The 11,966-nt window shown below is 38.9% G+C and overlaps 1 protein-coding gene across 1 annotated transcript; it reads left to right on the forward strand.

Moving 5' to 3' along the window:
- Nucleotides 1-5,203: 5,203 nt before the first annotated feature.
- LOC138049197 (keratin-associated protein 10-5-like) lies at nt 5,204-8,237 on the forward strand. Its single transcript, XM_068895371.1, has one exon. It carries the CDS (start codon nt 6,702-6,704, stop codon nt 7,653-7,655), a length of 954 nt encoding a protein of 317 aa, XP_068751472.1. The 5' UTR covers nt 5,204-6,701; the 3' UTR covers nt 7,656-8,237.
- Nucleotides 8,238-11,966: the final 3,729 nt, after the last annotated feature.

The raw sequence follows: 11,966 nt of genomic DNA on the forward strand, positions 1-11,966 counted from the left end.
TAATCTATAAATGCCTAGTGTATACTGCATTATAATAAATATAAAAAATAAATTTTAATTAACCAGAGTAACTACTTATCAACCAATAATTACTATAAAGCCAAATGAGTGCAACTTAGTATTAGTATTGTATTGTATTAGTCTTCCATTTCTTCCTCGGTAGACCACTCATCTATATTTGTCTAAAAAAAAAATTCGTACCAGCTGAAAATACACCACCCCCACCACCCCCCCCCCCCCCATCACTTTTCTAATGGTCCGTGCCAAAACCGAAAACACTTCCAAAATCAAATTTGCAATATATATTTTCTTTTTGGCAAGTCCCTTTGCTTATTTCAATTTCGCACAGCTGATGGTTAAGTAAACATATATACCTTGTATTCGTATAATTCAGTTCTGTTGCTTGATTTCGCCCCTATAGGATTTTCTCGATTTTGGAATAATTGTTTTGGCCAAAAGAGCTTCATAAATAGTTTGTCGGCATGGCTTTGAAATTCCCAGATGTATATTAGGTTTTGACACCTTACTGACTAATTTGCGAACGTGTCCTCTTCCTGTCAAATACAAAGACGACAAATACCGAACATTGAGCCGCTCTGCTTAGGAGACATTTGGATTAAATTTATTATTGGCTGGAAAGCTCATTTTCAAACATTTAAATATTTAAAGTGCCCCTACATTGCATTAATTTAACTCTTTGCAAACATGCATGCAAAGTAGTTTGTGACGTCAAAGCAGGAATAGACCCACTCCTCTTCTGACTTGGACGTGAACAAAAGATGCTTGGTTTTTCGCAAGTTTTGAAGCGCTATACAAAGGCAGGATTTGTTCGAAAAAGGAGAAAATGGCCGCAGTGCGTTTCGAACAGGTGTAAAGATTCAATTTAGCGAAAACAATTTTTGGGATTAGGACCACTTTAAAAACATGTTTTTCTTAAGTCGGCTATTAAGGGCATTTCGAATTAGCAGGGATACTTGGTTATTTTCCAGAGTTGTGGCGAATAATCTAACACCACTCTTTTCAGAGAGCAGCGATTGGAATTCTCTGCCATTGCACAATAGAGTGAACCCCAGCCAACAGGGCTTAACTTAACTGACAATCACAAGCATGTAGCCAGTTATCATATACGACCTCGATGACGAGGAAACTTAGCCGAATTTATGAGGTGGTCTGCCACGAGCATCCCACCTAAAAAAAAAACTTATCAACAGAGTGAAAATTGGACTGGACGAAGTAATGTGACTTATTATGTTGAAAATCACTGCTACATACGTTGTCAGTGCTTAAAAAAAGAGACGTTATTTTTTAAGACTGCCTGGTGTCGAATTGCGGGCATTCAATTTGCAGCGTGTGCCAGAGTAGACAGGAGGAGCAGTTCGCTACAAGGTGTCCAGTGTGCAATACTACACTCCTTTCCTACATTCCCAACATAGCTCTCAGAAGTGCAGCAAGAACTCAACGTTGCACCTGTAAATTTTGCAAACGACAACTCGTAGCTGAGCATATTGCAACACACAAGCAGGGATGTGGTGAGATTCCTCTGCAGTCCAATCCTTGTTCTGAAAAGATTAAGAGGAAACACATGAAATACCATGCTTGCCCCAATGAAATAGTAAATTGCTTTTGTGGAGCCGGCGTGAGGAGGAAGGAAATGGAGCATCACCTAGCACAGCACTGTCCTTGTCTTCCCGCCCCTTGTCCTTTACGGTGTGGATTTGTTCTTGCTTTGAATTTTTTTAACTGGTTCATTTTTGTCGAACCAGATTAAATTTTTTAATCTGGTTTTACTTTTTATTAATTTTTCTTATTTGACATCTTTTCCTCCCTTCTACTCACCTACCCCTCGCTGATCCTATTCAGTACCTCTACCCTACCCCGGTCTCTTGCATGTCTTCCCCATATTATACGTCATAGGCTGCAAAAATGACCGCTGATTCCTCCATTCTGAGCCGCAATGCTGATGGCCCAATTTGATGTCTGGCATTTAGCAAAAAGTATAACTAAGAAATTATCTGAAAAGGCAAAGAAGAAGGAATGTGGTGATATTTTTCCCTGGATCAAGTCTATATCCAACCATCTCTGGTGGCCTGCAGTCACATGTAATGGGGACAGAGAACTCTTACGGGAGAAGTGGATATCGATTGTCCACCACACTGCCAATACACATCAATGGGATAGTGCTGATCTTTACCATGAATGTGCTCACCCACCCATCCCAGGAGATGGGGCCAGAACCAAAAATGGTTTCGACCTGGCTAACCTGCACACGACGCAATAGAGGAAGTGGTGTTTGTTTGACAAGAACCTACTGAAGGACATTCAGCATTTGACACTAAACTGCCACACTGGATCCTTGGAGGTTTTTCACAGTGTCCTAACCAAATACCTTCCTAAACGTGAGCACTTTTGGTGTAAGGGCATGGTTGCTCGATCACAGCTAGCAGCGCTTAACCATAATGCAAACAACCTTGACTATTCATGAATTATTATGAATTATTAGGGAAAGCAGACAAACACTAGCTTTTATCGCGTTTATACTTACAAGTACGCGTACCTTCCCCACTGCCTTTGAGTGTTTCACCCTGACTACGAGCACGGTACAACGCAATGTATTGGATTAAAGCACGGATTTCGGGCTCTTTCCACTGAGAATCAATATTTTTTTAGGGGAAATTAAAGCGTACATCGATATTAAAATGTAACTAAACTACAGATATTTTACAAGGGGCAAAATATGGAAAGGATTGATTTCATGATCCATGCATACTCACCGGAGATTCCAAATCTGATTGAAACAAGGTTTTCCTCGACGTTGAAGCAACCACTCTGGATTTTGGAGGTTTTTCCGGTGTTTCACCACTTGTTGGTGCATGCCCGCGCTTTGATCTGTTGCTCAGTATCAGATCTATGCCAAATAAAACGAAACTCGAGTCAGAATTACTGTTTGGAGGAAACACGATCAAAGGTTAGCGCTATGTGTACATTGAGTCCACGAAAAATGTCACACTTTGCGCCTTTTTTTGACATCGTAGTCACTGTGCGTCTTGAGTTTAAACTCAAAATATCTCAAAGAAAACTTCGGGGGCAACTGGATGCACCCGTATAAATCAAGAGACAAGTTATCACACTGTAAGCGGGAGTGTAAATTAGGACCAAAAGTTAAAAGGAATTTTGAGAAAAGTCTTCTTGGAAATATCTCATGTAAAAAGATGTGAACAAATTATCACCGTTCGAAGAGTTGTTCAAGGGCAAAAATGGACAATAAAAATCAACTCAATTTAATATTTCTTCACAGTCATGTGGACTAACATTAAACAAAGCCACGGAGCGGATTCGAAAGTAAAACATACATGTTGTAATGATCCATACTCTTTAATGACAGATACCTTCCTATGAATACAAATCCTAGTAGAGACAATTCCTTAACCAAAGATTCCGAAATAACAATACCGCCAAGATACAAGATGTAATTCCGAAATGTTACACTACTTTCTACATTTCTTCTGTCACATGTCAAGCAAAACTAAATCATTCGTGTTACACTAGTTTGCGGTCCGAGCTTACTTCCGATTACAACAATTCAATCAGTCTCGAAAAAAAGGAGAATTACTGCCACCTTCTGCACCTTTAGAATATTTTTCATGGTCACCTCGTATACGCTGAGGAACGAATGTTATTGGTCGACATTTCACACGTGACAGCTGTTCGTGGGGGTATTGGTGCGGCTCACAACAAGCCAAGCCAAGACAGGAATTTTTGAAAATGGCAGAGAGAAAAATGAAAGCTAACTGTCATGTCCAAGTGCAGCTGAGACCAGAGCCAACTATTGACAAGGACAAAAATGCCATAGCCATTCTCATGAACCCTTGTAAGGGATGGTTTCACATTGGTTACATTGCCATTTTCAATTAAAAATGAGGAAACTGTTCATGTAACTGTCCAGCACATAATCGCCAGAGTTTTTTTTTGAAAAATGGGGTAGAACCCTTTAATTTCAATGGTAAGAAAGGAAAAGTGGGAAGCGTATGTTATGACAAGGTGCCACAGTGCTAAGTGTCATTGTATTAAGAGTGGCGTAAGTATGTCTTACGACTAGTTTCTATTTGTATCTGTAACAACAACGTTAATGTTACTTTAAGTTATTAACTATTCATAAGTAGTAAATCTACAAACAAATTTTTGGCATTGTACATGTATATTGAAATGCTTTGCTGAGTCTTACAACAACTTAACTTTTTAACTTTTAGAATGTTCTTATCTAAATAGCTCAGAACTGTATGCTTAAAAAAGCTACCCTGGGTAGTGGGAAAAACACTGACATTGTTTCAGCATTGTTTCAGTGCAAACACTGGTTGAATAACATTATGAACAATTCAGGAAGCAAATCTACCCCGAGATGACCAGTGTTCAGAAACCGGAAACTGTAACAGAAACCGTACCAGAGACAAAGAAACACAAGCTGAAGCAAGGTAAGCTATTTTTTCTTTTAAGCCGTATATTTCCCTTACAAATCTTTAAATTTCTACTCTTGCGTAATATAGCACAGTACAGAATGAGATACTCATATATCGAGCTTGGGCAAATATTAGCTTCCTCATTTGATAGTTGACGGTAAGAATATTGCGGCTTTGACGGTTAACGGTTAAATTTTTGGCCATTTGACAGTTGACGGTTAACCCCATTGAGACCCTCTTAGCAGTTGACAAGGACTCGACTCTGAAGCGTTTCAGGTAACTTTCTCGGTATCTCGGTATTATTGGCGGACCGATAAATGCCAATATTTTTCCTGTAAACCGGATGTATTCGGTTGTGGACGCGGCCGGTCATTGGTTAGTTACGGTTGACATAACTTCGGAAATGACGCAAAGGCTAATATGAAGCCTTCTTCCGCAAGAAAATTAGCATTTGGACAGTTTTATACCCGACACAGCTGTTGGTGATACAAAAATTATAAAGAGCTCGTTTTTCGCTCAAACCTGCCTAATCTGACACTGGTTTAGCCTAGTCGTAATATTTATCTTCCACGACAAACGTCGCATTATTTGTGGTCATCAGTTTTTCCATTATCACTTTTAGTAACAGGAAAGATCAACCCTGCCCTTGTGATTCATATTGCCGCACTTATGGGTTAAAAACGCAAAACGAATTTGCATTTAAGTCCTAATATTCCTGAGAGCACTCGTGCAGTAGTAGTAGTAGGAAGTGCGAAAGCGGTATGGGCTTCATTGGTGAATGTAGGGAAACGTTGACGGAAAATTTCATGGAGTTTAACGCAGCACCATACACCGAACATTATGCAGAAGCACAAACAGTTACAGAGCAGTTTACATTTTTTTTCTCTGAGATTTAATAGACCATTTGAGCCCACGGCTTTGTTTTTTTTTTTTCCCGTATGTATGATATGTAATGGAGCAATTATAGTTATAATTGATTACCATTGTCAAGAAAAAAACGGAGTAGACTTCGTCTAGGAGTTTCTTAAAGTTTTGCTTCCATAACGAATAACAAAATTACAAAATTTTTGTAATTAGATTTAGGGTAATCTTCCCTGATGAGCTCATTTAGCTCTTGGGGCAAACATGATGTAAATGTTTAAAAATGGAAAAAGAATAGCCAGGAGATGTCATAAGTTCTATGGAAAAAGGTTTGCCTCTGACTCTTGATATTTTTCAACGGACGTTTCGTGATATGAAAGCGAAGGTCGTTATCATACGCTATTTAAAGTAACGTAACGCGAATATTGTTTGCTCCTTTGACTTTGCTAAAAAGAGCAAACAATATTCCGTCAACGAATAAAGGAAGACGAGAAGAAACGCAACGAGTGAAAGCCGTTCTGCGAGATGACAGCTATTCCTTGTCCTTTATTCAAAACTGAGAGAGGGCGTTAACCAAACAACCCGCCGATAACAACTTCCATGGATAGGTCGCATTTTGAAACAACAAAAAGTCAAAGTAGCTTACAAACTACAACTCACTATCATCAGCCTTTTCCCGCGCCCCAAAGAGCTAGACAATTCTGACCGCTAGAAATCAGGCCTTAGTGTACCGTGGCAAAATCAATTGCACACAGTGTAATTTTGTGTACTATGGCCAAACAAAAAGATCATTAAAGACCCGAATTGCAGAGCACAAAAAGGCAGTGGCAGGTTTTGACCAAAACTCCAAAGTTGCAAGCCATGTCCACCATTTCAGCCACATCATGAACTTTGAAAATGGTTTCGAAGCTAATTACCACGAGCGACTTTTTCTCGAAGCCTGCCACTCTACTTTGGACCCGAACGCTGGGAACGATCATATCGTACTTCCAGAAGCCTACAAAGTCATCGCGCGAGCATGAATTGCATGGTCATGATTCGCGCTACGTTACTTTAAATAGTGTACGATAACGAACTTCGCTTTCATATCACTGATGAAGACTTAAGAATTTGACGAAACGTCTGTTGAAAAATATCAAGAGTCAGAGGTAAACCTTTTTCCATAGAACCTATGATGTAAATATGTTTAAATAAAAAAAATTAGTAATGCCACGGCCAGTCAGACAATTTACATTTGCTAATTGCAGTCTTAATGTTTGAGACAGGTCGGAAAGTTGTTTCGGTTTGATTGGCTAACGAAAGCCTCAAATCTATTAGTAAAAAATCTGCTTGTGACTGCAGGCGGGTAATTAACTAGATTCGGTCGCATTTAACATCATTTAGGAAATGACTCAGCAAGTAACGTCAAAGGCTTATATTCGTATTGAAGTTCCGAATTCACAGATAAGAATTGGAACCGCGTTATACCAAAGGCAGGTTTTGTTGATAGCAAACATGGCTACATCTGATTTTATCGCGTGTTTGTCCCGCAAGATAACTGTCGCGTTATTTGCAATCATCGCATTTTCTTTTGTCAAGTTCAGTTACGGTCAGTTTTGTCTTTCGGATGAAGAGTGCGAATCTTTTGCAAGTTGCTGCAGAAAAAGATGCATTTATGCGTCGAATTGTCTTTACCAGTCTTGTTCAAAGAACTCTGATTGTTCAGCTAATCAAGCATGCTGTGATTCATTCTGTGTTAAAGGAAGCAGTTGCCTCGGCCAATTCTGTTCGACAAACCTCGACTGTTCCGAAGATCAAACGTGCTGTAATGATAAATGCGTTCAAGGAAACACTTGCGTTGGTCAAAAATGCATCATAAATTACGACTGTTCCGTCGGTCAGACTTGCTGTACTGGGAAATGCAAAGATGGACTGGGTTGCATCGGTGAACCCTGCTTAGAAGAATACGGTGACTGCCAAGACTTAGAACATTGCTGCAAGGGAACATGTTCAAAGGAAGACTGTGCGACATCGATCGTATTTTGGCCCTACATTATTGTCGCAGTGGCCGCGTTGGTCATTGCTTTAATTATCACCGCCATCATGTTCTTTCGGCAACGGCAAAGACAACTCTTACTGATGGGAGCATCCGTCCCTGCAAATATCCTGGCAAACAGCACCATACCCTCTGCTACAATCTCCGTGACACAATGCAACCCGCTCTACCAGCCACAGGGACCACCGTCCTATCAGCCAACTGAACAACCACCTGCTTACCCAGCAACACCCACAAACCAAGGATTTGGCGGGATGAATACTGCTCCTCAGACGGATCCCTTTGCTTCTGCCGCTGAACGTTAAACTACAGGGTTGGGGTAATTTGATCGAACTATGTGACTCGGCATCAGAAATCTTGATCGAAGATACGAGTAAGAAAACATCTCTCACAGCAGTTTGCAATGAAATTAACCACCGATTTTATTCTTAAAGTTGTTAGCTTAAATTAAAACCAGTGCTACGCTAATTTGCCTTTCATGAATTGGAAAAGACGAGTAAGCAGTTACTTTTTGTATAGCACAGAACAGTTCACCGTTTACATAAAAATGACCGACCACATATTTGATCATCAACCTCGTGACACAATATGGGATATAAATACAAGTTCACACTTGTTAATATCAGCACGTGGAATGTGAAACCGCGTGTGGTGATAACTGACAGACGATTTTCAAAGTACTCACGGCCGCAATTTTCATGAAATCAGGTAATTTTCTTTTTCCTTTGTTGAACTTTTTGGTATTATGTTATTTAGTACAGAACCAACCTTAGTCACTTTCCTTTAGAGAAAACTTGTACCTACAAGACTTTTTGATCAGCAAGTCACAAAAAACATATATCACTAGGGAGCTTAGTAAAGTGTAGAATTAAAAAACAAAAATTAAAGTATACGAGTGACGTTATTAGATATCCCGCGAACGCGCGCGCTGAAGCAGAACGGCACGAAGTTCATCGCAATCGATCAATCAAAAAAACGTTGTGACAAAGCAGTGACGCACACAGCAGTGATGTGGGTCAAGAGGCAAAAATAAATTAACAACCCAAGTAATGCCAATGTGACTTCTGCGGGAACCCAAATCAATACCTTTCGTTCTCTGATAGCGGAAGGGTTATTGCTAACAAAATAAAAGAATCTCCTGCTTATACTGTACTCATAAAACCTCACATTATTTGCCTCGCTTGTTGTTTCGTTTGCCATCGCCGTCAGTGGCATCTAAGGTTTTGATGCGACAACTACTCACACTGTTTACTGTGAATGTGACTTTGGTTTTGGGTCAGTGCCGTCAGGACAATAATCTCTTTGTGTACTCCACTTTTGATTGAACACAAGCCGGGCCTATCGTGATTGGTTAATTTGAGTTAACAATAATTGAAACGACCGGTCCTTAGTAGTGACAGACCTGCAGCTTTCCAAACCTATCCTCACAGGGTATCACTATAATGAAAACAAGAATTTTCTTTGGTTCAGAGAGTTTCGGGGCGAAAACGCATTCAGGGGTGGATATCTCAAAAGTCCTAATAATGTTTCTGGCGTGAAAAGGCAATTGATGCATAAAACGTGATCCGCATACTATGAAAGCTGCAGTTTGAACATTCAAGATAGAATGGGCAAACTCAGTTCTTTCAAGATTTCATTTCTAGAAACGTCCTCCACGGCGGCCATGTTGGAGGACCAAAACAATTAAAGAAATTTGCATAAAAACAACATTTATTCCCCAAAGGAATATCATTCTTTTGTTTCGGTCCTTCAATATGGCCGGCGTGCACATACTCTATACATACTCTGGCAATATACACCCTTTTAATAAGTGTAATATATGCCGTTTTCCGCTAATGACGTCGAACTCGTGCTTTCAAATTTCATTCAGAAATGTACAAAGGCTTAAAACAAGAAAAGAAATGGGAAAAGTTTTAGACCTTTGTACATTTCTGAATAAAATTTGAAAGCATGAGTTCGACGTCATTAGCGGAAAACGGCATATATTACACTTATTAAAAGGGTGTATAGCAAAGCATTGTTGTTCGAGATTTTCTCAATATCCCTGCTATATTTGCGGAAACGTACAAAGAGATTCTTCCGGTACTTAGCTGAATTCGAGCAAATGTCTCAAAGTAAGACTTTGTTGAAAATAAGAAAAAATCCAGAATTTCTCTTATTTTAAGATTTGCTTTTCTTGATATCAGATCGGTTTTGTTCCGAGAATACAAGGCGCAAACTATGTAAAGGATTGATTTCATGATCCATGCATACTCACCAGAGATTCCAACTCTGATTGAAACAAGGTTTTCCTCGACGTTGAAGCAACCACTCTGGATTTTGGAGGTTTTCCCGGTGTTTCACCACTTGTTGGTGCATGCCCGCGCTTTGATCTGTTGCTCAGTATCAGATCTATGCCAAATAAAACGAAAATCGAGTCAGAATTACTGTTTGGAGGAAACACGATCAAAGATTGAGTCCACGAAAAATGTCACACTTTGCGCCTTTTTTTGACATCGTAGTCACTGTGCGTCTTGAGTTTAAACTCAAAATATCTCAAAGAAAACTTCGGGGGCAACTGGATGCACCCGTATAAATCAAGAGACAAGTTATCACACTGTAAGCGGGAGTGTAAATTAGGACCAAAAGTTAAAAGGAATTTTGAGAAAAGTCTTCTTGGAAATATCTCATGTAAAAAGATGTGAAGAAATTATCACCGTTCGAAGAGTTGTTCAAGGGCAAAAATGGACAATAAAAATCAACTCAATTTAATACTTTTTCACAGTCATGTGGACTAACATTAAACAAAGCCACGGAGCGGATTCGAAAGTAAAACATACATGTTGTATTGATCCATACTCTTTAACGACAGATACCTTCCTATGAATACAAATCCTAGTAGAGACAATTCCTTAACCAAAGATTCAATATAATAACAATACCGCCAAGATACAAGATGTAATTCCGAAATGTTACACTACTCTCTACATTTCTTCTGTCACATGTCAAGCAAAACTAAATCATTCGTGTTACACTAGTTTGTGGTCCGAGCTTACTTCCGATTACAACAATTCAATCAGTCTCGAAAAAAGGAGAATTACTGCCACCTTCTGCACCTTTAGAATATTTTTCACGATGACCTCGTATACGCTGAGGAACGAATGTTATTGGTCGACATTTCACACGTGACAGCTGTCCGTGGGGGTATTGGTGCGGCTCACAACAAGCCAAGCCAAGACAGGAATTTTTGAAAATGGCAGAGAGAAAAATGAAAGCTAACTGTCATGTCCAAGTGCAGCTGAGACCAGAGCCAACTAATGAAAAGGACAAAAATGCCATAGCCATTCTCATGAACCCTTGTAAGGGATGGTTTCACGTTGGTTACATTGCCATTTTCAATTGAAAATGAGGAAACTGTTCATGTAACTGTCCAGCACATAATCGCCAGAGTTTGTTTTTTTTTTTTTGAAAAATGGGGTAGAACCCTTTAATTTCAATAGTAAGTGCAGACACGAGAAATCGATTTTTTTCTTTTCTATCATATTTTTCTACAAGTTTTACTATATTTACACTGATGTTATCGGCTCCATTTAATTTGCTGTCATTTGTCATCGCCTAATTGTTGTATCGTGTATTTCGTCACGTTCGTGAGATATTTGTAAATTTGCCTAAATTCCGCATGCAGTAATTAGTCAGTATTTGCTTCGTTATCGCGTCTATTCAATGTACTTAAGTTCTGTTGCCTAATCATATGTAATTGCCTTTGTTCATTTCGTCGATTCATTAGGTATTCGTCTTTCGTATAAAAGTATTGTATTTCCTTTTGTAAGTCAGTTGTTGTACCCGGAGTTGCCGTACAGATCTTGTAAGTACAGTTAATTTTTCAGTCGTGGTTTTTGGCGTTATGAAGTTTAGTTTTTTGGTATCTTGCTTGTAAGTTTGTATTTCTACATTTTCTTTTTTATGGTGAATCGTTAAGTTAAAGTACGAATTTTCAAACTGTACAGGAGTTTAATTACAGTAAGAAATGAAGAGTGAGAAGCGTATGTTATGACAAGGTGCCACAGTGCTAAGTGTCATTGTATTAAGAATGGCGTATTTATGTCTTACGACTAGTTTCTATTTGTATCTGTAACAACAATGTTGATGTTACTTTAAGTTATTAACTATTCATAAGTAGTAAATCTACGAACAAATTTTTGGCATTGTACATGTATATTGAAATGCTTTGCTGAGTCTTACAACAACTTAACTTTTTAACTTTTAGAATGTTCTTATCTAAATAGCTCAGAACTGTATGCTTAAAAAAGCTACCCTGGGTAATGGGAAAAACACCGACATTGTTTCAGAATTCTTTCAGTGCAAACACTGGTTAAATAACATTATGAACAATTCAGGAAGCAAATCTTCCCCGAGATGACCAGTGTTCAGAAACCGGAAACTGTAACAGAAACCGTACCAGAGACAAAGAAACACAACCTGAAGCAAAGTAAGCTATTTTTTTCTTTTAAACCGTGTATATATTTTAAAATTTTGAGAAAAGCCGTTTTTCCCTTACAAATCTTTAAATTTCTACTCTTGCGTAACATAGCACAGTACAGAATGAGATACTCATATATCGAGCTTGGGCTAATATT

Source organism: Montipora capricornis, chromosome 5 (genome assembly GCF_036669925.1).
Source record: "Montipora capricornis isolate CH-2021 chromosome 5, ASM3666992v2, whole genome shotgun sequence".
Taxonomy (NCBI): Eukaryota; Metazoa; Cnidaria; class Anthozoa; order Scleractinia; family Acroporidae; genus Montipora; species Montipora capricornis.